Genomic DNA, 27,980 nt, shown 5'->3' on the forward strand with positions numbered 1-27,980 from the left:
GGGGCTGCGGCGGGGCCCCGGCTGCTGTGTGCCCGGGTGTCCGACAGGGGTGCGCCCGCCGCCAGCCCGGCCCCTCCTCCGAGCGGCTGCCGCAGCCTGAGGTAATCTCGGCCCCGCGCTGGGGGACGCGCAGGGGCGGGGCGGGGGGGGGCGGCGGGAGGCGAGGCGGGCCGAGCGGCCGGGCATGCCCTCCGGGGGCACCGCGTGGGGTGGGGCCGCCGGGCCCGGCGCGGGGAGCAGCTGTCCCGGGTTAAAAATACCCCCGGCCCGGCCCTCCCCCGCGCTCCCCGCCCCCGCGCCCGCCGTGCCCTTCCGTCTGGGCCGCAGCGGCCCCTCCCGGGCCACCACTCCGCCTTTCACCAATTTGTCCTCTCGCTGAGTTGGCCCCGGAGGGAGGGGCGGGGAGACGCCGTCAGAGAGATAGTGGGAGAAGGTGCCGCCGAGATAAGGGAGCGCGCAGAGGAAGCGGGGTAGGAGCCGGGGCAGGAGGAGGAGGGAGGAGGAGAGGAGGGCGGAGGGGCCGCGGGAGGAGGGCGGGGAGGAGCGCTCTTCCTGGTTGGGCCCTGCCCTGAGCCGCCACCCGGGAAGGCAGCCGCCTGGACTGCAGCGATCCCCCGACCACTGCTCCCCCCAGGTAAGGAGCTGGGTGGCCCGGCCAGGATTCGCCGAGCCCTGGCCACTGCTCTCGGGCTGAGGGGCTGCCCCTGCCCCGAGCCTTCTGAGAGCCCGGACAGGGGCGGGGGCTCGGCAAGCCGCGCAGCCCAGGCAGCCGGCCCAGCCTGCGCTCACCAGTCTCCTGGGGCGGGGCTGGGGGAAGGCCGGAGGGGAAGGGACTGAGGCCCGGCAGCCCTGGATCACTCAGCCCGTGTCACGGGTCTGGGGAGGGGGACCCTGGCTGCCTGGAGGTCTCGGCCTCCAAGCCGGGGAAGGGGGGGCCGGTGCCTAGGAGCTCGGCTGTTTGGGGACGGGGTTACTGTGTCGTCTCTAGGCTCTGCCCTGCCCCACCTGCCTGGTCGGCTAAGCACAGGACTGCAGGCCCAGGACAATGGGAGTGTGGGAAGGGAGAGCATTGTGTAGGGGTGGGGAGGTGGTGGCCGCACACCTAGGGGCAGAGCAGCCCCCCTCCTGGTTTCTGGGGGTATAGGGAGGTGGCGGAGAGTCTCGAGTTCTGTGAGGGGAGCAGTGAGGTGGGGAAACCCCAGGTTTGGAAAGGAAGGGTGCTGAGCGGCAGGCAGGAGCCCCAGTTCCAGCCCTGGGAAGGCCTGGGTTCTGAGCGGCTGGTCTGTCCTGCAGGATGGCTGAGGAGATCATCATCCCAGTGTACTGCACGGGAGTGTCTGCTCAGGTGCAGAAGCAGCGGGCCAAGGAGCTGGGCCTTGGCCGCCATGAAAACGCCATCAAGTACATGGGCCAGGACTATGAGCAGCTGCGGGCTCATTGCCTGCAGAGTGGGGCCCTCTTCCGTGATGAGGCTTTCCCCCCGGTGCCCCAGAGCCTAGGCTACAAGGACCTGGGCCCCAACTCCTCCAAAACCTATGGCATCAAGTGGAAGCGTCCCACGGTGAGAGGGACCCCTCTCCCCAGGGGTGGGAGTCCGTTTACCCCTATCCTGGGTGAGGAGTGGGAAGAGGACTCGAGGTCGCTGGCGGGGACTGGGGTCTGGGGTGGCTGGCTTCCAGTTTCTCGGAGGGCTGGCCCAGAGACAGGACTCCGGGTCTCTTGCAGGAGCTGCTCTCAAACCCCCAGTTCATTGTGGATGGAGCTACCCGTACAGACATCTGCCAGGGAGCACTGGGTAGGCCCTTGTGGTGGTGGTGGTGGGGGGGGGGTTCTGTGTGTTTTTTCCAGAGTAGTTCCCCAGGCCTGTTCTTTCCCGCTCTGCCCTAACCCCTCCCTCCCTCCTGCAAGCTCAGGCAGGCTCTAGCTATCAGTGCTGGGCTGGTTTGCCTAGATTCCTAGGTCTTTTCTCTAAGCTGAGGGACATGGTGCCCAGGGAATCCCAGGTTCTCCCCGGCATAGGCACTTGCGCATCCCTGGGAGCATTTTTGCAGAGCAGTCCTGATGTGGGTCCCTCCCATCCCAGGGGACTGTTGGCTCCTGGCCGCAATTGCCTCCCTCACCCTCAATGACACGCTTCTGCATCGAGTGGTTCCACACGGCCAAAGCTTCCAGAATGGCTATGCCGGCATCTTCCATTTCCAGGTGAGGAGCCCCGAATCCACCTAGGACCAGGGCATGGGGGAAAAGAGGGGTAGCAGGCACTGGAAGAGGTGAGGACCAGTGACCTACAGCAGTCTGAAGTTAGGGTGGCTTAAGTCCACACCCTGCAGGGATCAGTCCTTCCTCTAGAAAGAATTTGACCTCTTGATGCATCTCAGATCTGTCATGTGTGAAACGGCTGGGCAGGCAGGTATTCTGGCTGGCAGTCTTCCTGTGTGGTTGTGCAGATCAGGGAAAAAGTGCTTGGAGGAATAGAAAGATCTCTATTATTTCCTGTGGGACAAGTCCTTTTCCTCCACGGGGTCTCAGTTTCCCGTCTGAAAAATAAATAGTGTTCCACTGGGGAAAACAGAGCAGCACCCGTGGCCATCCCCACCCGTGGCGCAAGTCTCCCCACCCACGCACGCCCAGCTCCTCTAGCACTTTGGCGACCTGCAGAAAAGAAAGGATTAAAACTTTTTAAACCTGCTATTCCCTTTTTGCACGCAAGGGCCCATTTCTCAAGTCACACTAAGGAATTCTCAGTGAGCTGATGTTGGGAGAGACACACCCCCAGCAACCCTGGGTGAGACCCTCTGGCCCTAGTGGCCCCAGCCCTGCCCCGGGGACTCCTGGGTGCTCTCTCCTGCCGCCTGCTCAGGGAGTCCCTTTCCCCATTCCATCCTGCCCTGGGCCGGTGGGCGGGGCCGAGCGGACCGGCCGTGCCAAGTGCGCACCTGTCCGCACCGGCTTGCAGGGGCGTGGCCTTGCTGCCCCTTCCCCTGCCCCCTTCCCTTACTCCTCTAATCCGCTCCTCCCTGGCCTCTTGATTGGCCCATTCCACATGTCCCCCTCCCCCCTCACTACTTGGGCCCACCTCCTCCCCTTGCCCCGATGTTCTGCACTCCTTCCCACCTCGATTGCACTTGATCACTTCTGGCCCAGGCCCCTGACGCTTCTGGCCCTAGGAAACCTGTTTCTCTCGCCATCTGTGAAGCAAACCCATGCATGTGAGAACCACACCCATCTTGTGGTCTAGATGCCACATTTTGGATCCAGACTTTATTTACAAATGTATCCCCCCACATCCCCCCTCAAGACACACATCCCGACCTAGAATGAACTAGAATGCGGAGGGGGGGTAGGGGTCTGGTTCCACGAGAGCCAAGCCCCCAGGGCTTTCCAACCTCAGCCTACTTGAGGAAGCACCTTGGTCTGTTCTAGAAATACCAATAATGCTGTCCTAAAAGCTTTATCTTTGTGATCATGGTTAGTTTTCCCTTGAGGAAGGTCCTGCTGTTCCCTTTTATGGCTAGGGAAACTGAGGCTCCGAGAGGAGACCTCGCTCAGGCTCCTAGATCTAGAGGTCCGTGATCAGGCATCTAGCAAATGGCCGGGGAGGCTGCCGGGCAGATCCCACAGCAGGTGCTCACTGTGCTCTCGTCCCCTCCAGCTCTGGCAGTTTGGGGAATGGGTGGACGTGGTTGTGGATGACCTGCTGCCCATGAAGGACGGAAAGCTGGTGTTTGTGCACTCTGCCCAAGGCAATGAGTTCTGGAGTGCCCTGCTCGAGAAGGCCTATGCCAAGTGAGTCAGGGCCACGGGCCACTGCAGGCGACCCTGGGGCCTGGGGTCTTGGCTTGCTGCCAGAGTGCTGACCTGGGGCTGCCTGCAGGGTGAATGGCAGCTACGAGGCCCTCTCTGGGGGCAGCACTTCAGAGGGCTTCGAGGATTTCACAGGCGGGGTCACCGAGTGGTATGAGCTGCGCAAGCCACCCAGCGACCTCTACCAAATCATCCTCAAGGCCCTGGAACGGGGGTCCCTCCTGGGCTGCTCCATTGACGTGAGTGCACCCGGCCTTGACCTTTCCGCCCCCCCCGTAACCTGTTTTCTTTTCCAGGCCAGCCTGGCCTCATCCTGGCCCCAGGCTTGGTTCCAGACCCATCATCTCACCCCATCTCTGGATTCTCACCCAGCCTCATACATCACTTCAGTCCCATCTGCCTCCTTCATGGATGGTGTCATTTCTGTCCCCCAGACTTCAGACCTCAGCTTGTTTTCCCGCCCTTCTGCTGCCCGGTCCTGTCATCAGATGCTCTGCCCATCCGCTCTCCAGCTCCCCAGCCTCCAACTTCAGCTCTTCCCTAGCCTCAGCTCCTGCTGGCCCAGCCTCCTTCACCGCCCCCTCCCCCCGCCACTTTGCTGCTCTTCTGTTCTCACCACTTACCCTTGATCTCAGGCTCCTCCCCCTCCATCACTGCATCCTCAGCTCTAGCCCCATCCCCACCCTCCACCTTCTTCCCCAGTCCTAGCTGACTCCAGCCTGTCCTCACCCCCTTTTCCACTTCACTGTGTCCCTCCACGCGAGGGCCCTGGGGCTCTGGGGGACCTATGTACCACTGTCCGTGTGTGCACTTGTGTGTTTGCATGGGGTCTGGCCAGCCCTGGCCAAAGCAGTGTCAGTGGGCTGCCCAGGCCCCCCTGCCAGTGGTGGCATTGGTGGAACGACCCCCCCCTTCTAGGGGCAGTGTGTGTGGGGGCGTTAGGCGGAATCAGGGTCCCTGCCTCCCACTCCCAAGAGCTGTCGTATATGCATGGGAATGTCTGGGACCTATGATGGGGCTCACCTCCTGACTGGGGATGGGGATGCCCATGGTCCCTGGAACCTGGCCCCTCACCATGGCACATGTGTCTCTGTGCAGATCTCCAGCGTTCTGGACATGGAGGCCGTCACCTTCAGGAAGCTGGTGAAGGGCCACGCCTACTCTGTGACAGGAGCCAAGCAGGTACCAGCCCACATGGGGGCCTTCCCGGGAAGATGGTTCCTGCCTCCTTGCTTGCCTTTGCCTGTCTGGCCTGTGACCAGAGCCATGGGAGGGGCTGGCTCTTTGACCTCTTCGGGCATCTTACTTGCGTCTTGCGGCCACTAATCCTGAGATGTCTATCTTACTCTGATTTTCTGTAGTTTGTGTGCAGAGCTGCCTCCCTCCGTGGTAAATTCCTAGAGAAAGGGCTGTATTTCCCCTGGTGCGGTGCTGGGTGCTGAGCAGGGCCCCTGAGGGGGGAGGGGCAGGAAGGGATGTTTGAAGTGCGGGCCAGAAGCAGGCACTCATGAGAGCTCTGGGGAACAGGTGAACTACCAGGGCCAGAGGGTGAGCCTGATCCGGATGCGGAATCCCTGGGGCGAGGTGGAGTGGACGGGAGCCTGGAGTGACGGGTGAGGGGCAGCGGACGCTGGCTGGGGAGGCTGGGGGAGGCTGGTCAGTGCTCTGGCATCTCTGCCGGGGCTCTGCTCAGGACTGAGCGGGGTGGGCCCATCTCTACGTTACTGGGTCTGGGGGACTGTCCTGATACAGCTCAGGCCGGGCATCCTCGGAGCTGGCCCTCGTATGACAGCCCCTGGAACTGGGACCTCGGGCTTGACCACGCGGAGGCCTTCTGACCTGGGCTCAGGGAGGACAGGCTCCAGGGACTGAGGCTGGCTGGTCAGTTTCTGCCAGCGTCCGGCAGCGCCCTTCTCCAACCCTCCACCCCCCCCCAGCTCCTCGGAGTGGAACAACGTGGACCCTTACGATCGGGAGCAGCTCCAGGTCAAGATGGAGGATGGAGAGTTCTGGTGAGCAGCCTCCTCCCCCGTCTAGCCCCTCTTGGAGCTTGCGCCTCAGCTCCCGATCCCCAAGAACCCTGCACATGCCCCTTCCCTCTGTGCCCTGGCTGGGGACTGTGGCTCACCTCTGTTCCGGAACCCCAGGATGTCCTTCCGAGACTTCATGCGTGAGTTCACCCGCCTGGAGATCTGCAACCTGACGCCTGACACGCTCAAGAGCCGGTCAGTCCGCAAATGGAACACCACACTCTATGAGGGCACCTGGCGGCGGGGGAGCACCGCAGGCGGCTGCCGGAACTACCCAGGTGACCTGACCTCGCGGCCCGCAGGGCGCCCAGGGGTGGCTTCTGGGCCCGGCTGCCTCCTGGCTCTTGGGCTTCGCCCCCTGCGCGTCTCCTCCCTGAGCCTCAGTTTTTCTCATTTGTGAACTAGCATGGTTGTACTGACCTCTGGGATTTGCTTTGAGGAGTAAAAGGTTGATTGACTAGTCTTTACTCCTCATTCTGGAACCTTCCCTCCTGGCTCACTGTCTTTCTGCCTGGGCCTCCGTCACCTTTCCCTGAGCTTCTGAATCCATGCGGGTGACTTGGGCCACATCCTGGGCTCTCGATTCCTCCACATCCTCACCGGCAGCGACCTTTTCTTCCGCCTTAGTTCAGCCACCCCCCCTAAAGGCCCAGCGGAGCCGGACCAGACATTGCAGCCTGACCTCTGCCTTGACGCTTTGGGCTCCCTCATTCTGCAGCCCTCAGCCTTGTCTAACTGTCTGGCCTGTTAAGCCCGCTGTTGCTCTATCCTTCATCTCTCATTATGTCTTCTCTTCTCATTAGTTCGAGTCAGCATTGTAATCTTGTCCCTGCAGACATTCTGGCTCCTGGCTCCCTCTTCCCCACCCCCGCCCCCGGCACCCTCAGAATCCCAACTGAACCCTCTCCATCAGCTCCAGGACCACTGAGTGGGGCTGGAGAGAAAATCACACAACGGGGGCAGCATTTGCCCTCCAAATTCACAGCCGTACCCCTCAGAGGACCACCGTGCGTGGTCCCCAGCATTTCCCCTGCTGATTAGGAACCATTAGGAACGTTCCCACTCCCTCAAACCTGCCTCCGTGCTTACTCCCACCTGTCGACCCGGCCTTGCACTTCCTTGAGAGGTAGCTGTCTTCACGCAGGGCACCTCTTGTATTCACCCCACCTGTCTCGGCCTGTGCCCGTCGTCACTGCTTTCTCAACTGTGACAATGACAGAACTGTCTGCGCTCACAGGGACCAGCCCTGCCCCTGCTCTGGCTTCCATTCTCCCACGTGTCTGAAAGCCATTGGCTCCATCATCGATCACCTCTGGGTCCTGTGTCATTGTGGAGAATCCTGTCTTAGAGTAACTCTCTCGTGACCCCACTTCCCCACCCATTGCTCTGCTCCCCTTCAAAGCAAAATGTTTTAGCTTACCACACTCCCTGTTTCCTTTCCTGCTTCCAGTTCAGTTTTTTTAACCCACTGTGGTCCAGCTTCCATCCTCACCATGTGACTGGTCCTCTTCTTTTTTTTTTTTTTTAAGATTTTATTTATTTTTTAGAGAGCGAGCGAGAGAGAAACAGCATGAGAGGGGAGAGGGTCAGAGAGAGAAGCAGGCTCCCCGCTGAGCCGGGAGCCCAATGCGGGACTCGATCCCAGGACCCTGGGATCATGACCTGAGCCGAAGGCAGACGCTTAACCATCTGAGCCACCCAGGTGCCCCTTAAGATTTTATTTATTTATTTGTCAGAGAGAGAGACAGAACACAAGCAGGGGGAGAGGCAGGCCGAGGGAGAAGCGGGCTGCCTGCTAAGCAAGGAGCCCGATGTGGGACTCGATCCCAGGACCCTGGGATCATGACCTGAGCCGAAGGCAGCCGCTTAACCAACTGAGCCACCCAGGCGTCCCTGGTCCTCTTCTTTTGAAGTCCACCCACATCTTTGGCTTTGCCAGACTCCCCCACTGCTCTGTTCTCACGTCCTACGTCATCCGTGTTCCCAGCATGGCTCACAGCCCTGTTTGGAAGCATTCTTCCCCCTCATGGAGATCCAGTTTCAGGTTTTGCTCAAATAGATAACAACTGTTTCCTGCATCATTTATTGAGAAATCTGTCCTCTCCTCACTGCCCTGTGGTGACAGCTCTGTCCTGTAGTTCCCATATATGTGTGGGTCTCCTTCTGGGCTCACCATTCCATCCCTTGGTCTTCCCCTCTGCTGATAGTACATCAATTTCATTGCTAGAGATTTATAAGAAGGCCTGCTCTGGGGGCAGGGTGAACGCCTTCAAGAGTCTCTTAGCTATTCTTGCCCTTTGTTTTCCTGTATGAATTTTAGAATCAGCTACTAAGTCCTACAAAGAATCATTTTGAGACTTTAATTTGGAATTGTCCTGAAACTATAGATCGATTTGTGGAGAACTGACGTCTTTATAGTTTTGAGTTTTCTTGTCTAAGAATGTGGTATATCTATTTATTTTGGTCTTCTTAGTGTCTTTCAAGAAAATTTTATAATTTTCACCTAAAGAACTTATACATCTTTGAGATTAATTACTAGATACTGTATCATTTGTTGGTATTATAAATGGTATCTCTTTTAACATTGTATCTCCCAAATAATAATTGCTGATACAGCAACATGCAGGTGACCTTTTAAATTTATTTTGTATCCAGCAAACTTTTTTTTTTTTTGAGAGAGAGCATGGGGTGAGGGAGTAGAGTTGGGGAAAAGGGGCAGAGGAGGAGAGAGGATCTTAAGCAGGCTCCACGTGCAGCATGGAGCCAGACACAGGGCTCGATCTTATGACCCTGAGATCGTGACCTGAGCTGATAGCAAGAATCAGACACTTAACTGATGGAGCCACTCAGGCACCCTCCAGCAAACTTTTTAAACTACAATTAATATTTTTTAAGGATTTTATTTCTTTGAGAGAGACAGAGATAGTGACAGAGATAATGACAGAGATGGCTAGAGAGAGCACAAGCTGGGAGGAGAGGGAGAAGCAGGCTCCCCACTGAGCAGGGCTCGATCTCAGAACCCTGAGATCCTGACCTGAGCTGAAGGAGATGCTTCACCAACTGAGCCACCCAGACACCCCTGGGCTGGTTTTTCTATGTAAATACCTAAGGTGATAATTTTCCCTCCAGGTGCATCTTTCAGTGACACAATTTTGATACATAATGTTTTGAAGACTTGTGATGTGATTCACATACTATAATGTGTACAGTTAGTGGTTTTTAGTATACCTGTAATGTTGGGTGGTCACTACCACCATCTAATGCCAGAGCCTTTTCACTAGTCCCCAAAGAAACCTCATATCTGTAAGGAGTCACTCCCTCTCCCCCTCTCTCCCCCTAAGCCCCTGGCAACCGCTAATCTACATTTTGTCTCTATAGATTTCCCTCTTCTGGGCATTAGTATAAACGGGATGATACAATACATGGCCTTTGGTGCATCACTTCTTTCCCTTATTGTAACATTTTCAAAGTCTGTTCATGTTGTAACATGTATCGGTACTTGATTTCATTTTTATGGCTGAATAATACCCCATGGTGTGGATAATACCACATTTGGCTTATTCATTCATCCGTTGATGGACATTTAGATTGTTTCTGGGTTTTGGCTGTTACGAGTAATACTGCTATGAACATTCATATACCTGTATTTATGTGAGCAGATGTTCTCTTGGGTCTGTTAGTAGGAGTGAAATTGTTGGGTTGCATGGTAATTCCATGTTTAACCTGTTTTTCAAGGTGCCAGCACCCATCCGTGGTACATTCCCGCCAGTGGTGTCTGAGTTCCAATTTCTCCACATGCTTGTCAACACTTGTTGTTGCCCAGGTTTTTTATTATAGCAGTCCTGGTGGGTATAAAATGGCATCTCATTGACAATCTGCATTTCCCTAATGACGAATGAGGTTGATAAAAGTGTCTTTTCATGTATTCATTGGCCACTTACATATATTTTTCAGAGTTTCTATGCAAGTAAGTTTGACCATTTTTATTTATTTAAAGATTCTATTTATTTATTTGACAGAGAGAAAGAGAGCACGCAAAAGCAGGGGGAGCAGCAGAGGGAGAGGGAGAAGCGGGTTCCCCGCTGAGCAGGGAGCCCAACACGAGGCTGGATCTCAGGACCCTGGGATCATGACCTGAGCCAAAGGCAGATGCTTAACCGACTGGAGCCACTCAGGCGCCCCAAGTTTGCCCATTTTTAGATTGGGTTGTCTTTTAATTGTTGGGTCATAAGTGTTCTTTATACATTCTGGATATGATTTTATGAGATTGATGATTTGCATATAACTTCTCCCATTCTGTGGGTTGTCTTCATTTTCTTTCTTTTTTTTTTTTCTTTTCTTTTCTTTTTTTTTTTTAAAGATTTTATATATTTATTTATTCATGAGAGACAGAGAGAGAGAGGCAGAGGGAGAAGCAGTCTCCTAAGGAGCAGGAAGCCCGATGCGGGACTCGATCCCAGGACCCTGGGATCATGACCTGAGCCGAAGGCAGACGCTTAACCGTCTGAGCCACCCAGGCGCCCTGTCTTCATTTTCTTGATAGTGTCCTTTGAAGCACGGAAGTTTTTAATTGTGATGCCCAATTTTTCATTTTTTTTCTTTTATTGCTCATGCTTTTGGTGTCATATCTAAGAATCCATTGTCAAATCCAAGACCATGAAGATTTACCCTTGTGTTTTCTTCTGAGCGTGTTACAGCATTAGCTCTTATATTTAGGTCGTTGATCCATTTTGAGTTAATTTTTGTAGAGGTATACCTCAGAGGTAGATACTGCGGACTCATTTCCAGACTACCACAGTAAAGCAAATCCCGCAATAAAGCAAGTCAGATGAATATTTTGATTTCCTGGTGCATATAAACTTACGTTCACATGATATTGTATTTTAGTAAGTGTGCAGTAGCATTATGTCTAAAAAATGTACATACCTTAATTTGAAGATACTTTATCACTAAAAATACTGCCATTTCAGCTTTCAGCAAGTTGTAATCTTTTTTTTTTTTTTAAGATTTTATTTATTTATTTGACAGAAAGACACAGCGAGAGAGGAAACACAAGCAGGGGGAGTGGGAGAGGGAGAAGCAGGCCTCCCACGGAGCAGGGAGTCCCATGTGGGGCTCGATCCCAGGACTCTGGGATCATGACCTGAGCCGAAGGTAGACGCTTAACAACCGAGCCACCCAGCTGCCCAGTTTATGTAATATTTTAAATCCCCTGTTGTCATTCCAACAGTCTTCACAGCATCTTCACCAGGAGTAGATTCCCTCTCAAGAAATCACTTTTCTTTGTGAAGCCGTAAGAAGCAGCTCCTCATCCATTAAAGTTTTAGCATGAGATTGCAGCAATTCAGTGTCATCTGTAGGCCCCTCTTCAAATTCAGTTCTCTTGCTGTTTCTGCCACATCTGTAGCCGCTTCCCCCACGGAAGTCTAGGACCCCTCAAAGTCATCCATGAGGGTTGTAATCCACTTTTTCCAAACTTCTGTTCGTGTTGGTATTTTGACCTCTTCCCCTAAATCACAAGTGTTCTTTTTTTTTTTTTTTTTTTAAGATTTTATTTATTTATTTGAGAGAGAGAGAGAGAGATCACAAGTAGGCAGACAGGCAGGCAGAGGGAGAAGCAGGCTCCCTGCTGAGCACGGAGCCCGATGTGGGGCTCGATCCCATCATGCTGGGTTCATGGCCTGAGCCAAAGGCAGACACCTAACTGACTGAGCCACCCAGGTGCCCCTAAATCACAAGTGTTCTTAATGGCATCTAGAATGGTGAATCCTTTCTAGGTATTCTTTTCTTTTTCTTTTATTAAAAGATTTTATTTATTTGAGAGAGAGAGAGCACAAGTTGGGGGGAGGGGCAGGGGGAGAAGCAGACTCCCTGCTGAACATGGAGCCCGACTTGGGGCTCGATCCCAGGACCTTGGGATCACGACTGGTGCCGAAGGCAGACGCTTAACCGACTGAGCCACCCAGGCGCCCCTCTAGAAGGTTTTCAATTAACTTTGCCAAGCTCCATCAGAGGAATCACTATCTTCCTTACAAAAATATATTTCTTAAGTAGTTAAGACGTGAAAGTTGAAATTACTCCTTGATCCAGCGCCTGCAGAATGGGTGCTAGGTTAGCAGGCGTGAAAACAACATTAATCTCATTCTTTGTCTCCATCAGAGTTCTTGGGTGACCAGGTGCATTGTCAAAGAACAGGCAAAGGAATCCTCTGAGCAGTAGGTCTCAACGGGGGTCTTAAAATGTTCAGTAAACCATGTTGTAAACAGATGCGCTGTCACACAGGCTTTGTTATTCCATTTAAAGAGCACAGGGAGGGGCACCTGGCTGGTTAAGTGGGAGGAGCATGCGACTCTTGATCTCCCTTGGCATCATGAGTTTGAGCCCCAGGTTGAATGTAGAGATTATGTAAAAAAATTTAAAAATTTAGAGAGCACAGGCAGAGTAGGTTTGGCATAATTCCAAAGAGCCCTAGGATTTCTGGAATAGTAAACGAGCACTGCCTTCAACTTAAAGTTACTAACTGTATTAGCCCCTAATGAGAGAGTCAGCCTACCCTTTGAAGCCTTGAGACCAGGCATTGACTTTTCCTCTCTAGCTATGAAAGTCTTGGGTGGCATCTTCTTCCAATAGAAGGCTGCTTTGTCTACATTGAAATTCTGTTGTTTAGTGTAGTCGCCTGCATTAATGATCTCAGCTCGATCTTCTGGGAACTTGCTGCATCTCCTACATGAGCACTTCCTGCTTCCCCTGGCACCTTCATGGTATGGAGTTGGCTTCTTTCCTTAAACTTTATGAACCAACCTCTGCAACCTTCAAACTTTTCTTCTGCAGCTACCTCACCTCATTCAGTCTTCATGGAATTGGACAGAATTAGGACCTTACTCTGGATTAGATCTTCGCTTAGGGAATGTTGGGGCTGGTTTGATCTGTCCAGACCACTAAAACTTCTCCTTATCAGTGATAAGGCTATCTCACTTTCTTATCGTGTGTGTTCACTGGAATAGCGCTTTTGTTTTATTGTTTTTTAAGATTTTATTTATTTATTTGAGAGAGAGAAAGTGCACAAGCAAGGGGGAGGGACAGCCAGGCACCCCTGGAATAACACTTTTAGTTATCTTAAAGAACTTTTCTTTTGCATTCACAACTTGGCTGTTTGATGCAGGAGGCCTAGCCTTCTGCCCCTCTTGGCTTTTGACACGCCTTCCCCATTAAGCTTAATCATTTCTAGCTTTTGACTTAAAGTGAGAGACATGGGACTCTTTCATTTGAACACTCAGAGGCCATTGTAGGATTATTCATTGGTTTCATTTCAATATTGTTGTGTCTCCAGGAATAGGGAGTCCCCAGAAGAGGGAGAAAGATGGGGGAACAGCCAGTGGGTGGAACAGAACACACAGCATTTATCTAAGTTTGCTGTCTTACGTGGGTGCAATTTGTGGTGCCCCCAAACAAGCACAATAGTAATATAAAAGATCATTGATCACCATAGCACCATATATGGTATGAGATAGGTGCCCAACTTAATTCTTTTGCGTGTGGAAATCAGTTGTTTCAGCATGATCTGTTGAAAAAACTATTCTTTCCCCCATTGAATTGTCTTGGCACCCATGTCAAAAATCAATTGGCCATTGATATGTACGGGTTTATTTTTGGACCCAGTTCTTTTAGTTTATATATCCCTTTTTTTTTTTTTAAGATTTTATTTATTTACTTATTCATTCATTCATTCATTTAGAGAATGCAGTGGAGGGGGAGAGGGAGAGAGGATCCTGAACAGATTCCATGCTGAGTGCAGAGCCCAGTTCAGGGCTCGATCTCACAACCTTGAGGTCATGACCTGAGCTGAAATCAAAAGTTGGATGCTTAACCGACTGAGCTGCCCACGCGCCCCTATATATCTGTCCTTATGCCTGTACACTGTTGTAATTACCATAGCTTTGTAGTAAGTTTTGAAATCCGGAAGCGCGAGTCTTATAACTTCTACGTTTTTTCATAATCATTTTGATTTCTGGGCCCCTTATAATTCCATGAGTCTGAGGATAATGCTTTTCCGCCTCTTTGAAAAAGGATGTTGGGGGCGCCTGGGTGGCTCAGTTGGTTAAGTGACTGCCTTCGGCTCAGGTCATGATCCTGGAGTCCCTGGATCGAGTCCCGCATCGGGCTCCCTGCTCAGCAGGGAGTCTGCTTCTCCCTCTGACCCTCCCCCCTCTCATGCTCTCTCTATCTCATTCTCTCTCAAATAAATGAATAAAATCTTTAAAAAAAAGAAAAAGAAAAAGGATGTTGGAATTTTGATAAAGATCACAGTGAATCTGCAGATCACTTCTGGTAGTGTTGACATTTTAATAATATTAGGTTTTCTGATCCATGAACTTGGGGTATCTTTTTATTTTTTCATGTCTTTAATTTTTTTCAGCAATGTTTTGCCATTTTCAGTGTTCAAGTCTTTGAACTCCTTTGTTAAATTTATACCTAGATATTTTATTCTTTTGGGTACTATTGTAAAGGAATTGTTTCCTAATTTCCCTTTTCAATTGTTCATTGCTGGTATATGGAAACACAACTGATTTTTGTGTCTTGAGCTTATAACCTGTAGCTTTGCTGACTTTGATATTAGTTCTAGTAACTTTTTTGTGGATTCTTCATGTTTCTCTATATACAGGATCATGTTATTTGCAAATATAGTTTTCTTCTTCCTTTCCAATTTGAATACCTTTTTTTCCCCTTGACTAATTGCTCTAGCTGGAACTTCCCATACCATGTTCCTGATCTTAGGGTGAAAGCTTCAGTCTCCGCTACTGAGTATGATATTAACTGGCTTTTCCCATAAACACTCTTTGTCATATTGAGGACATTCCATTTTATTCTTAGTTTTTTTTTTTTTTAAAGATTTTATTTATTTGACAGAGGAACAGCAAGAGAGGGAACACAGCAGGGGGAATGGGAGAGGGGGAAGCAGATTTCCTGCTAAGCAAGGAGCCTGAAGCGGGGCTCGATCCCAGGACCCCAGGATCATGACCTGAGCGAAAGGCAGACGCTTAATGACTGAACCATCCAGGTGTCCCTATTCTTAGTGTTCTGAATGTTTTTACCATGAATGTGTGTTGGACTTCATGAAATGCCTTTTCTGCATCAATTAAGATGATCATGTAAGTTTTTCCCCTTTGTTCTATTAATGTGTAGTGTATTAACATTGATTTTCTTATGTTGAACTATCCTTCATTCTTGAGATAAATCCTATTTCATGGGGTCTAATCCTTTTAAAATACTGTTGAATTTGATTTGCTGGTATTTTGTTGAGGATTTTTACTTTGATATTTGTAAGTGATGTCCTGTGATTTTTTTGTGATGTCTTTATCTGGCTTTGGTATCAGGGTAGTGTCACGTAGAATGAGTTAATTTATCAAAAAGAAATGATAATGTAAATGAGAAATCATGTAGAATAGTAATTAAAACACTTTGTGCCTATATTAGAAAAGAAAGATCTGAGATCAATAACCTGATCTTCTACTTTAAGAATGTAGTAAAAGTGCAAATTAAACCCAAAGCAAGCAGAAGAAAGGAAATAATAAAGATGAAAGGCCAAAGAAATGAAATAGGGAATAGAGAAACAATAGAGAAAAGTCAATGAGACCAACAGTCAGTCCTTTGAAAAGCTCAGCAAAATTGGCAAATCTTTAGCCAAACTAAACAAGAAAAAAGAAGACTCAGATTACTAAAATCAGGACTTAAAGAGAGAACATCACTACCAACCCAACAGAAACAAATGGATTATAAGGAAATACTGTGAATAGTTGTGTGCCAACAAATCAGCTAACCTAGATGAAATGGACAAATTCCTAGAAAGAAACAAGCTACCAACATTGACTTAAGAAAAATAGAAAATCTGAATATACCTGTAACAGTTAAGAGATTGAGTCTATAACCAAACCTCCCAGTTATAACCTGCTAGTTATTGTTTTATTGTTGATTTCTAACTTAATATCCTTGTAGTCAGAAAACACAATCTATATGAGATCATAGCTTTGAAATAAACAGAAGCTGGTTCTACAGCCCAGCTTGTGGTGAATTTTCCTCAGTGTTCCCGCATTCTGGCAAAGACTGGTTAACACTTCTCAATTTTGTATTATATGCCAAGCACTCCTCTAAATATTTTAAATATTTAGTTAGGGTAGGTAGGTATTATGAGGTAGGTACTATTATTATACCTGTTTTACAGTTAAGGAAGGTGAGTCACTAATCTAATAAGTGATGGAGCTGGGATTTGAATCCAGGTTTGCAGCCCTGCAGTCTGTTCTCTTGACCATTACACAATTCTGAATGTTAGGGGGAATGTTTTATAATTGTCCACCATATCAAACTTAATATTTCGTCTGCTTAATCTGTCAGTTACTGGAAGAGGGAGGATAAAATCACACACCCTCCTGATGGTTTTGCCAGTTTCTCCCTTTATATCTATCAATTATATTTCTTTGCATATTTTGCATTATGATATTAGGTGCATCAAGCTTAGAATTGTTATAAGTTGCTAGTGAATTGAACCTGTTTTGTTACTTTCGTTGTTATTTAATGGCTCCCTTCTATGGTAATAATTCTTTTACTTTTAAGTCTATTTCAGTCGATGTCACTATAGCAACTCCAGTTTTCTTTTGGTTAGTAATTTAGTGGTATGTTTTGTTATACTCTTTTTTTTTTTTTTTTAAGATTTTATTTATTTATTTGAGAGAGAGAGAGCACACACAAGCAGGGGGAGGGGCAAAGGGAGAGGGAAAGCAGACTCTGCTGAGCAGGGAGCCCAATGCAGGACTTGGTCCCAGGACCCTGAGATCATGACCTGAGCCGAAGGCAGATGCTTACCAACTGAGCCACCCAGGGGCCCCTTGTTATACTCTTTGATGTCTAATCTTTCTATAACTCAATGTTTTGGTTATCTCTTGTAAACAGACTATAGCTGGCTTTTTAATCCATTTGAAAAATTTTGCCCTTTGATTAGAAAGTTTAATCCATTTACATTTGCAGTGATTATTAATAACTTTGTATTTATCTCAGCAGACTTACTGCACATTTTCCTCTTGTCCCTCCTGTTATGCCTTATTTTGCATTGAGTTCTTTAACCTTTTTCTCTACTAGCTTTTCAATCTGTGAGCTTGGAAGATATAAGTGCTTTAATTAATACATTTTTTTTAAAGATTTTATTTATTTATTCATGAGAGACAGAGAGAGAGAGAGGCAGAGGGAGAAGCAGGCTCCCAAGGAGCAGGAAGCCCGATGCGGGACTCGATCCCAGGACCCTGAGATCATGACCTGAGCCGAAGGCAGACGCTTAACCATCTGAGCCACCCAGGCGCCCTAATTAATACATTCTTAAGTTAGTTGATCAATGCAAAGACCTTAGACTACTTAACTTGGATAAACCCCCCCTTTGTTTACTATGCTGTTTTTAGTTAGTATTGTAATTCTAAACACTTTCCTTCCTGCTGTCAATTAAATATCATCATCATTATCACTATTTGATGTAGCCCAGATTCACTGGATTATCCACATAATGGTATTTTTGCTCACCATTTTCACAGCTTTCATCTGAGATCATTTTCCATCTCCCTGAAACACATACTTTTAAATTTCTTCTTCTCCTTCACCTCCTCCTCCTTCTCCCTCTCCTTCTATAAACTTTCACACTATCTCTGTAAAATGCCTCTATAGTGTGCTCATTCTTGACAATTCTCTGGACAGAAAATTCTAGACTGCATTACTTTCAGCCCATTGAAGGGGTTACTCTTTCGTTGAAAGTTACTCTTTATTCTGAATCTGTTGTTGCTCTGTGAGTCAGGACTCTGTCTCCCATGCCTCCTGCGATGCTTTGTCTTTTCTGTTTGTTTTTGTTTTCTAAAGATTTTATTTATTTATTCATGAGAGACACAGAGTGGTAGAGGCAGAGGGAGAAGCAGGCTCAGGAGCCTGATGCGGGACTCGATCCCAGGACCCCGGGATCATGACCTGAGCTGAAGGCAGACGCTTAACCGACTGAGCCACCCAGGCACCCTGTCTTTTCTGTTTTAAGATTGTTTATCTTTGATATTCTGTCATTTCACCATGATGTATTGAGGTGTGGATTTCTTTTCATTCCACTCTGGATTCATTGGGCTTTCTCTGTCTGGAAATTGATGTATTTAGACAATTCTAGAAAATTTTTAGTCATGATTGTCTAGTATAGCAGCTCCTCCTTATACTCTTCATTTTCTCCTTTTAGAATTCCAATATAATGTAAGCTGGAACTCCTCACTCATTTGTCTGTGTCTCTTAACATCGCTTCAGTTTTCCATCTCATTTCCCTGGGTTGCATTCTGGATAGTTCCTTCAGATCCATTCTCAATTCACTAATGGTCTTTTTTGCTGCATCAAATCTGTTGGTTAATCCTTCTAACAAGTACTTAATTTTGTTAAAAATTTATGTCTAGAAGTTCTAATGGCTCTTTTTCAAATCTGTTCATTCTTCCTCATGTATTCAAGCTTTTCATTTATTTCTTTAAATAGAATAAGACTAGTCTTTTATATTCTGTGATTATTTCAATATTTGAAGACTCGGTGGGTTGGTTTTTGTCCACTCTGGCTGCTAGTTTTCACTCCTCATGCCTTCTTACCTTGTGAGATTTTTGACCCGTTTGGCCTACAACTTCATCGGTGGGAGTTCTTTGAGTCCTTGGGTGAAGTTAGGTTCCTCCAGTGTTTCTGTCAGTCACCTGGGATGCTGCCAACCCAGGACTCTTTCAAAAATAAATTCTCTCCTTAAGGTTTCCTTGACCTTACAGGCAACATGAGTTGAAACTGTAAGCTTGGGGCGCCTGGGTGGCTCAATCGGTTAGGCAGCTGCCTTCAGCTCAGGTCATGATCCCAGGGTTCTGTGATCGAGCCCTGCATTGGGGCCCTTGTTCAGCGGGGAGCCTGCTTCTCTCTCTGCCTGCCACTTCCCCTGCTTGTGCTCTCTCTCTCTCTCTCTGACAAATAAATTTAAAAAAAAGAGAGAAAGAAACTGCAAGCTCACTTGGAGGCTTGTGGCTATAAATTCTCTGGAAGATTTTTTCCCCCCTCTTCTCAATGGGGTTTATTTTTCTTTCACACTTAACGCTGTTGGCATTCCTCATAGGGGTCCCAGTTTTATCACAAGGATCTCCTATTAGATTTTATCTCCCATCCCAGTACCCAGGGCTCAGGGTCTCCAGGAATCAATAGAAGTCCTTTGGCATTATTTACCTTGCAGGCTCCTAGTGTCTTTTTTTTTTTTTTTTTTTAAGATTTTATTTATTTATTTGAGAGAGAAAGCATGAACGGGGGGAGAAGGACAAGCAGACTCCCCGCTGAGTGGGGAGCCCCATGCAGGGCTTGATCCCATGACCCTGAGACCATGACCCAAACTGAAGTCAGACACAATCTACTGAGCCACCCGGGGCCCCCCACCTAAGTGTCCATTTTTTAAAAAGGGCTTTATTGAGATGTAATTTACATACAGTACAATTCACCTACTTAAAGTACAAAATTCAGTGTGGCTTTTCACATATTGTGCATTTCTCACCACATCAATTTTAGAACATTCTTATTACCCCCAAAAGAAACCACACACCCTGTGGCTGTCACTCCTGAGCCTGTCTTCCTCCTTATTCCCACATAACTGCCAACCTACTGTCTGTCTCTGTGGATTTGCCTGGTCATATACTTATCCATGTTAGAGAACCTAGCAGTACTCCATTCCTTTTTGTTGCCGAATAATATTCCATTGTTTGGTTACACCACATTTTTTTTTTAATCTATCCCTCAGTTGATGGACAATTGGGTTATTTCTACCATTTGGATATTATAAATAACACTACTAAGAATATTCACATACAAGTTTTTGTGTGGCCATATGTTTTTGCTTATCTTGGGTATATACCTAGGAGTGGAACTGCAGGGTCATATGATAATTCAGTGTTTAACCATTTGAGGAACTGCCAGGCTGTTTTCCAAAGTGGCTGCCCCATTTTACTTTCCCACCAGTAGTATCTGAGGTTCTGATTTCTCCACATCCTGGCTAGCACTTGAGAGTATCTGTCATTTTGGTTAGTGTCACCTTGTGTGGGGGAGGACGGGAATGCTGTGGCTTATTCGTTTCTCTAAAAAGCAGTTTCGCGTATTGTATCCAGTACCTGGTTGTTTGAGGGGGTTGTGAGCAGCTGAATCACCAAACTCCCAGAAATGTCTTTGTCACCCTTGGCAGCTCTGAGGCCTCCCATCAGACCCTGCTTTCTCTTTTTCTTTCCTAAGTCATTGTCCACACAGCAGTTTTAGCTACCTTAGCAAATCTGAATCCATTCATGCCCCTCCTGCTGCAAGCCTGTTGGGGGGGTGGGGGTAGGTCCTTTTGCACTTCAATTAAAACCACACTCCTTACCACCCACCCTGCTCCCACCCCTTTTTCCCCTTTCTGGATCCCCAGTGCTCGCTGGAGCCAGATGCTGCATCAGACCCTGGCTGTCCCCTCATGTGTGGGGCTCTTGGTTCTCTCCTGCTGCCCAGGGTCTTCCCAAGGGCTTCTCCTTCCCATCTCTCTTAAATGTCACCTCCTCAAAGATGCCCACCCTGACCAGCTCCAGCTTGCTTTTTTTTGGTAACTGTTCTGTTAATTACACTGACTAGCGCCTACTTTGCCTCCCCTCCTGGAATGTGAGCTCATAAGGGTAGGGACCGTGTGTGTCCCCAGTGCACGGCTGTCACGTGGCACACGGTGGGCACTTAGCAATATTTGTTGGATGGATGAATGAACGGACACATGGGGGAGGGGAAGCCTGGAGAGGGGGGAGGGGCCGCTCTGCGCCGTTCCTCCTCTGATTCCTGCCGACCACCCGTCGCTACAGCCACCTTCTGGGTCAATCCCCAGTTCAAGATCCGGCTGGAGGAGACAGATGATGCGGACGACGACTTCGGGGCTCGTGAGTCAGGCTGCAGCTTCGTGCTAGCCCTCATGCAGAAGCACCGCCGCCGCGAGCGCCGCTTTGGCCGCGACATGGAGACCATTGGCTTCGCGGTCTACGAGGTGAGCCTCGAGCCAGGGATCTCAGAACCGGCGGGGAAAGCCGCCTCCCGGTGCACTGTAGGCGATCCCCAGCAGGGGGCGCCGGAGGACACTGCCTCCGTAGCCCCGAGGCAGGCAAGGACACTGTCCCTTGGAGGCACCTGCTGAGGCCATTCTTTGGCAGAGGGATCTGGCTTAGTTGACAACTGGGAGGTAGCTTCTAGGGGACAGACTTGGGCTCAGCTTCAGAAAGAAGGAGGCAAGTGCGCTGTCCTGGAGTAGTGAGCTCCCTGTCTTAGAAGTATGTAAGCAGAGGCTGGCCTAGGAGGGCCCTGCTTCACTCCCTATGTTCAAGACAGAAACTTCTGGACCTTCCTGGTGGGGGCAAAGAATGGCCACAGTCTTGGCCCAGGCCCAGAGCTCCTGGCTGCAGACTGGTATAGACCTTTGATGTCTCTGGACTTTGGGACATTGCAGGTGGCCACCCTGGGGGCTGTCCTGGGTGCTCTGATTCAGAGCCAAGGCCCAGGGTGTTCTGAGGATGAAGAGGACCCTGCCTGGGCCCCCTGTCTTGAGGTCCTGAGGTCCCTCTCTGGTGTGAAGACAGGTCTGGGTCACCAGTGGCCCCGAGCCCTCCCTCCTGGTCTCTTCATCCCATCATTCTTAAGAACTCAGGGCCTCTGCCCAGCCATGCTGCACCCCCCCTCTTCTGGGCCAAGCACACATCTCTAACTCCTCCATCTCTCTGGCAGGTCCCTCCGGAGGTAGGTGTGACAGCAGCCTCACCTGGATTTACATACCCCTGAACACAGAGGGCCCGACGGTGCCCAGAGGGGAGCAAGATGGCAGCAAGCCCGCACGTAGAGAGTTAAGAAGTCACCTCATTTTATTGCTCGCTAACTGTCCTCCTCCCCCCACCTGGGGCAGGGGGCAAACACTGCTGTCCTGGGGGCCAGGGCAAGTAATAAGTGAGGGAGCTGGGTTTGAACCGTGGCCCTCAGAGTTCTCCTCCCCTCAGATGCACACCTGGGGCTCGTCCCGTCTTGCTGTTTCCACTGAGTAACGCTGGCTGGGGCTGCCTGGGGCTGGCTGAGTGTTCCGCACCCTCGAGCAAGCTGCCTAAGCCTCCGTGTCGGTGTCTGTTAAATTTAGGGCACGAAAGCGCCATCTCACAGGGCTGTCGTGAGCTTTAAATGAGGGGCCCCGTGGAAAGTACCCTGCGCTGTGTGACTTGGGGAATAATGGGAATGTTATTTCAGTGGTGTCCTAGTATCTCCATCCACCTCCAGAGTGTCCCCTCACCTCCGCCCCGTGCGGAAGGCAGGGTTGTCGCCTTCACTTGACCCGAGGAAACTGAGACAGAACGATTTGTCAGGGTCGGGGTCGGTGGGCAGCTCCTGGGGCCGGGGGGCGAGCGGCCAGCTGCAGCCCCCGCTCCCCCCTTGCCTCCCACCAGCTGGTGGGCCAGCCGGCAGTGCACCTGAAGCGGGACTTCTTCCTGGCTAACTCGTCGCGGGCACGCTCGGAGCAGTTCATCAACCTGCGCGAGGTCAGCACCCGCTTCCGCCTGCCGCCCGGGGAGTACGTGGTGGTGCCCTCCACCTTCGAGCCCAACAAGGAGGGGGACTTCGTGCTGCGCTTCTTCTCAGAGAAGAGCGCCGGGACCCAGTGAGTAGAAGGCCCCTCGCCAGTGCCTGCTCCCCACCTGCCACGGGTCCCCCTGCACCCCGCCCTGACTGGCCCCCCTCTCTCCCCACGTCTGCAGGGAGCTGGACGACCAGATCCAAGCCAATCTCCCTGATGAGGTGCGTGCCCTGCCCCCCCCCCCCCCCGTGCCTTCCTCCTCTGCCTCACCCTGGGTGTATCATGGGGACCTGGGTGTCCTGGCTCCTGGGAGGAGCCATACAAGGAATCCTAATCCCTCATCTGCCCAGCACTTGAGAGTTTGCAAAGGACTTTGAGATGATAATGGTGCAAGGTCCCTGAGGTCTTGTCTCTGCCGGGTCTGTGCTGAGCTCTTTACTTGGTCAGCCCGTTTCCTCCACAACAATCCTGTCAGGGTGCCGTCACCATCTCCCCCTCCAGCGAGAAACTCACGTTCAGGGAGGTTAAGGAACTTGCCCAAGGCTCACCCCCATCATGGAGCTGAACTGCACCCTCCTCAGGTCACAGAGCCCTGGGCAGGAGGAGAGTGGGGTCTAGATTCCCACTTTCCAGGTGAGAAGAGTGAGGCTCAGGCAGGCGCATGGTGATGAGTGGTCCCAGCCTCGCCCCAGCTGCTGCTCATCAGGGGCCCGGCTGGAACACCCCTGACCTGCTCTCCCCCTTCTCTCCATCCAGCAAGTGCTCTCAGAAGAGGAGATTGACGAGAACTTCAAGGCTCTCTTCAGGCAGCTGGCAGGGGAGGTAGGCTGGGTGTGCTGGAGCGAGGGGCTCTGGGGCACCAGGGGACAGCCTTTCCCCAGGGCGGGTGCCATCCTCCCTCTTCCCCCCAGGACCTGGAGATCAGTGTCAAGGAGCTGCAGACCATCCTCAACAGGATCATCAGCAAACGTGAGCGTCCCAGCAGCTCTCCACCCTGTGTCCTCACTTCCTCCAAACCCCAGAATCTAGGCTTCTGGTCCCACATTGAGCCAAACCCAAGCCCTTGGTCTTCATGGGTGGGTGAAGCCCTACTCACCCCCTGCTGAGCCCTGCTCACCCCCACTTTCCTCTCAGACTGCTTCCATCATCTTGCCGGTCCCTGTTCTCTATGCCCAAGTTCTGGGACCTGATGTGGTTAGAAGCTGAGCTGCAGGCAAGCACCGTAATATGAAGGAACAGGCCCCCCTTCCTCCAGAAGATACATCCCAGGGCCGGGCCGAGTGGCTTCGAGCAGAACGTGGCTGGCTTCACTCCCCCGTGTGCACAGCCAAGAGCAGCCACCCCCCGACCTTCCCTTTGCCCCCACCTCTGACCTCCTTCCACGCTGCTCCCCTCAGCCCAGAGCCCTCTCCTCTTGCCCCCCTTTGGGGCCTGCGGCAAACCCCAGCCCTTCCGTGGCAGCCTTGGCCTCACGTTTCTACTGCATTTGTCCCACTTCTGTTTGGCACTGACTTCCTTTCATTCATGGCGGTTCCATGGCAGGGACACTGTTGCTGGGACACCGGCTTGATTGCTTAACTACTTTAAACTGTGCTCACAGTAAAAATGATCTGACACACCCACCGTGCTAGACTTTACACACCATGCGCCGGGAATCGTGCTTCCCTGGTCCCTGGGCCCCCAGCACAGGGCAGGCCCCGGAAGCTCGCTGGTTGGGGGGTCAGAACTGATTTTCTTGCAGACAAGGACCTGCGCACCAAGGGCTTCAGCCTAGAGTCGTGCCGCAGCATGGTGAACCTCATGGATGTATCCTTTGCTTGTGTTTCCTGAGGCTGCTTTGGTTTGGGGGGGTGGACGTGGTGAGGGGAGGACGCCCCGTGACCTCTCCCGGGAGCAGTGCAGAGAAAGGGACAAAACTCTGTCTAGTGTGGATGGACAGTTTTCCTGGGCAACTTCCCATTGATTGGGAGGGGGAAACTGAGGCACGGGCTCTGTGTTGTGGGAGTTAGAGCAGGGCCTAGGTCCTTGAGTGACCTTAAGGCTGGTGCTTTTTGCACCCCTCCAAGCCCAACCCACCTGGCTATGCAGGCTCCTGCCCCTTCCCCTTTTCTCTCATCTTCAGGTCAGTCTCCGTTTCTGCCTGGTTGCTCCTTACCCTGTGCCTGGTTTAAGCTTCTTTTTTTATTTTTTATTTACTTATTTTTAAGATTTTATTTATTTATTTGAGAGAGCGAGAGAGAGAGAGTGAGCACAAGTGGGGTGAGGGTCAGAGGGAAAAGCAGACTCCCTGCCAAGCAGGGAGCCGGATGCGGGACTCGATCCCGGGACTCTGGGATCCTGACCCGAGCTGAAAGCAGACGCTTAACCAACTGAGCCACCACAGCGTTCCTGGTTTAAGCTTCTTAACAGTAGCACCCCAGCGGGACGGCAACGGGAAGCTGGGCCTGGTGGAGTTCAACATCCTGTGGAACCGCATCCGGAATTACCTGGTAGGTGGTCCCGTGGTCCCTGTCAGCGCCCTCCCTCCGCTGCAGTTGCAGTCCCAGGAGGGGCCGGCTGCATGGTCCCTCTGCCCTGGGTCCGCCTCTCCAGATCCCAGCTCCTGGCCCAACTTTCAGGTCTTTCCCCTGCACCCTCAGCAAGCCCCCACCTGGGGGGTGGGGGGGACCGGAAGGGCTGGGTGACCCCCCTCGGCCTGGCCCTCACCCTCTGCTCCCCACTCCAGTCCATCTTCCGGAAGTTTGACTTGGACAAGTCGGGCAGCATGAGTGCCTACGAGATGCGGATGGCCATCGAGTCTGCAGGTAAGGCCGGAGGGCCGGAGGCTGATGGCCCCAGGCTGATTTCCTGCCAACGACCCAGGGTGGCAGGCCACCACCCTGCCCTTGTCCTTGGGGTGGTGACGGTGATGGGGTATGGCAGTAACAGCCATCTTCTGACTTCTTCCCGTGATGACTGAACTAAGTGCTTTATCAGCATTTCCTCTTGCCCTCGCTGCAGCCTAACTGGGAAAGGGTCTCTTACTATCTCCGCTGCACACAGAGGAAAGTAGGGCTCAGAGAGGGAAAGCCAGTAGCCTGTGGCCACACAGCCAGACACAGGTGGAGCTGGGATTCAGAGCCTCCAGTGAGAGAGGTGCATGTCAGGATGAGACCAGGGCTTTCCGCACAAATAAAACTGGGCCCCTGGGCCCTCCCCAGCCAGCTGATTCCCTGGGGCCATCGGACCCTGCTTGCCCAGCCCCTCCCAGCACTGGGCCCTACTCAGGAGGTCTTCAGGCCTCGGAGCTGCAGGGCTCACCCTGCATACCCCCCAGTCCCCCTCCCTGGCCCGTCGGGCCAGACCACGCCTCCCTGGCCCTAACCCACTCTCCTGGGCCAGGCTTCAAGCTCAACAAGAAGCTGTATGAGCTCATTATCACCCGCTACTCCGAGCCAGACCTTGCCGTGGACTTCGACAACTTTGTGTGCTGCCTGGTGCGGCTGGAGACCATGTTCCGTGAGTGTCCCATCTGGCTCCTGCCGCTAGTTCTGTCTCCCGTCAGCTGGGGGGAAACGACAGGGAGACATAGGACACACGTGTCATGGCGTGTGCCAGAACGGCGAAGGTCTCTGCACTTGGGATCCTGAAGGCTGAGTGCCAGGAGTCTGGGGGAGTGGGGACCTGGCAGCAGGGGTGGGCTCAGGCAGCAGAAAGAGCTATTTCCCTGGCAGCGACAGGTGAGGGCTTGGGGTGCTATGGAGATGGGGGGGGAAAGGGCAGGGGGCAAGGTGGGTCCTGGCCCTGCCTGAGTGTCCCACTGAATTCTCAGTGCCAAAACATCTTCTTTGGAATGTAGGGTTTTTCAAAACTCTGGACACAGATCTGGATGGCGTCGTGACCTTTGACCTGTTTAAGGTGGGAACTTGCCTTGGCTGTGGCAGGGGAGGGTGTTTAGGGGTGATGGAGCTTTCTCACCTGCCTGTGGCGGGAGCCTGTGGCCTCAGACCCAGCCCCAAAGGCCAGGCCTCCTGAGTCCTGGAAGGATGGGGTGGGGTCGTCTGGGTCCTGGGAAGGGAGCAGGAAGGGAGGGCCAGGCTCCCCCGGAGGTCTCTGTGGGAGCCAGCACCCTGGTCTCCCAGGGTTATAGGAGGTAAGAAGGTGCCCTCCTCCCCCAGAGGGTTCCCTCCCACCTGCCCTCAGTGGTGAAGCGACGGTGGCTTCTGGGCTGGGAGGCTGGACTTCACGCTTCTGCTGTCCCCGGCTGACCCGTCTCTCTGCCCCCTTCTGCAGTGGTTACAGCTGACCATGTTTGCATGAGGCAGGGGCTCAGGGCCCCCCGCTGTGTTCCTCTCCCTCATCCGCCCAGCCATGCCTTCCCGCCGTGCCACACCAGCTGCAAGTGCCTTCCTCGGACCAGGAGGCGGCCTCGTCCTCCTGTCCCCTCACCTCCCAGCTGCCACAGTTCATCTGCTCTGCGGAGAGCTGTGTGGCCTTCCCTGCCTTCGCCAGCCCTGGGCTCGGATGGACTCCCCCGCCCCTCCCCTCGTCAAAGGAGCAGCTTTCGCTGTTCCTGCCTCAGGATGGGGCTCCTGGGGGAGCTGACAGCCCCAGGCCTCCTGGCATCTCCCCACGTGTCCTCTCGCCTTGCTCCAGAGACCACCCACCTAGCCTAGCCACCTGGCCCCACCTGCGGACTGTAGAACATAACCACTAACTGCACAGTCTGCAATCCAGATGTGCAGGGCCCCTCCCAGCGGAGGCCTCCTCCTGAGGCTGGGAAGGCCCGTTCCTTCCTGTGCAGAAACCAGTGCCCCTCGCCTCCATGGCCTGCCCACCACCCCCACCCCCAGCCCTGCCCCACCTGCCAACCAGGAGTCGCCTGGACTGAGGGGTAGTCAGGTGCTCCCTCCCTCGCTCCCTCCTTTTTTATATTGGTGATTTTAAAGGGGACTCTTCAGGGACTGGTGTACCAGTAACAGGGGTGCCAGAGGCACCTGGGTGTGGGGTGGGGTGGGGTCTCACGTTTCCATGCCGAGGAACCCCCAACAATAAAGGAAAAGGCCCCACACCTGTCTCTGGAGTGTATTTCTGCCCAAAGCTGCTGCTCAGGAAGGCATCAGCAAGCCTTGACCTGCAGGGACAGCCCAGGGCCTCACACCACCCCTGCCCTGCCCTCTGGCTCCTTCCCTGAGGCCCTGGGGACTCACCCTTGCTGGAGTCCTGGGTATCTAGGAAGTTGGGGAGGATGGGGCCCCAGCTGCAGGGATAAGATCATACTGCTGAGGACCCATTGACCCCGCTGGTCCTATATGCCCCCCTCACAGCCCCAGAGGCCTGACCCCTGCCCTCCACGTACACTCTGACCCGGGGAGGCGCCAGCTGAAACCCGAACTCCTAGTGAGCGCAAACCTGACCCCCCAGGAAGCTCCCAGAACACAAGAGCCTCCTTCACCTAGACACCTGCAGCTTATGTGAGCCGCTCCAGCCCCCTGGGGTCCTGGCTTTACTTACCAGAGATAAGAGTGGGTTGAGGT

General features: G+C 51.9%; 1 protein-coding gene across 3 annotated transcripts; it reads left to right on the forward strand.

Annotated features, from left to right (window-relative positions):
- The first annotated feature begins 2 nt into the window (after positions 1 to 2).
- Positions 3 to 27,512, forward strand: CAPN1 (calpain 1). 3 transcript variants are annotated; one of them, XM_035013206.1, is made up of 22 exons: positions 3 to 101; positions 1,294 to 1,561; positions 1,726 to 1,795; positions 2,084 to 2,202; positions 3,653 to 3,786; positions 3,875 to 4,043; positions 4,903 to 4,986; positions 5,332 to 5,417; positions 5,742 to 5,816; positions 5,952 to 6,112; positions 20,723 to 20,901; positions 21,633 to 21,644; positions 22,337 to 22,548; positions 22,646 to 22,685; positions 23,221 to 23,286; positions 23,376 to 23,433; positions 24,206 to 24,270; positions 24,885 to 24,953; positions 25,190 to 25,268; positions 25,846 to 25,962; positions 26,303 to 26,361; positions 26,737 to 27,512. In XM_035013206.1, the coding sequence occupies exons 2-22, from the start codon at positions 1,295 to 1,297 to the stop codon at positions 26,761 to 26,763; spliced, it is 2,148 nt and encodes a 715-aa protein (XP_034869097.1). In that variant the 5' UTR covers positions 3 to 101; position 1,294; the 3' UTR covers positions 26,764 to 27,512. The 3 variants fall into 3 exon arrangements, with proteins under 3 accessions (XP_034869097.1, XP_034869096.1, XP_034869095.1); XM_035013205.1 differs by lacking the exon at positions 3 to 101 and adding an exon at positions 278 to 470; XM_035013204.1 differs by lacking the exon at positions 3 to 101 and adding an exon at positions 477 to 634.
- Positions 27,513 to 27,980: the final 468 nt, after the last annotated feature.

The sequence above is a fragment of the Mirounga leonina genome, unplaced genomic scaffold (assembly GCF_011800145.1).
Source record: "Mirounga leonina isolate KUSES-001 unplaced genomic scaffold, KU_Mleo_1.0 Mir_166, whole genome shotgun sequence".
NCBI lineage: Eukaryota > Metazoa > Chordata > Mammalia > Carnivora > Phocidae > Mirounga > Mirounga leonina.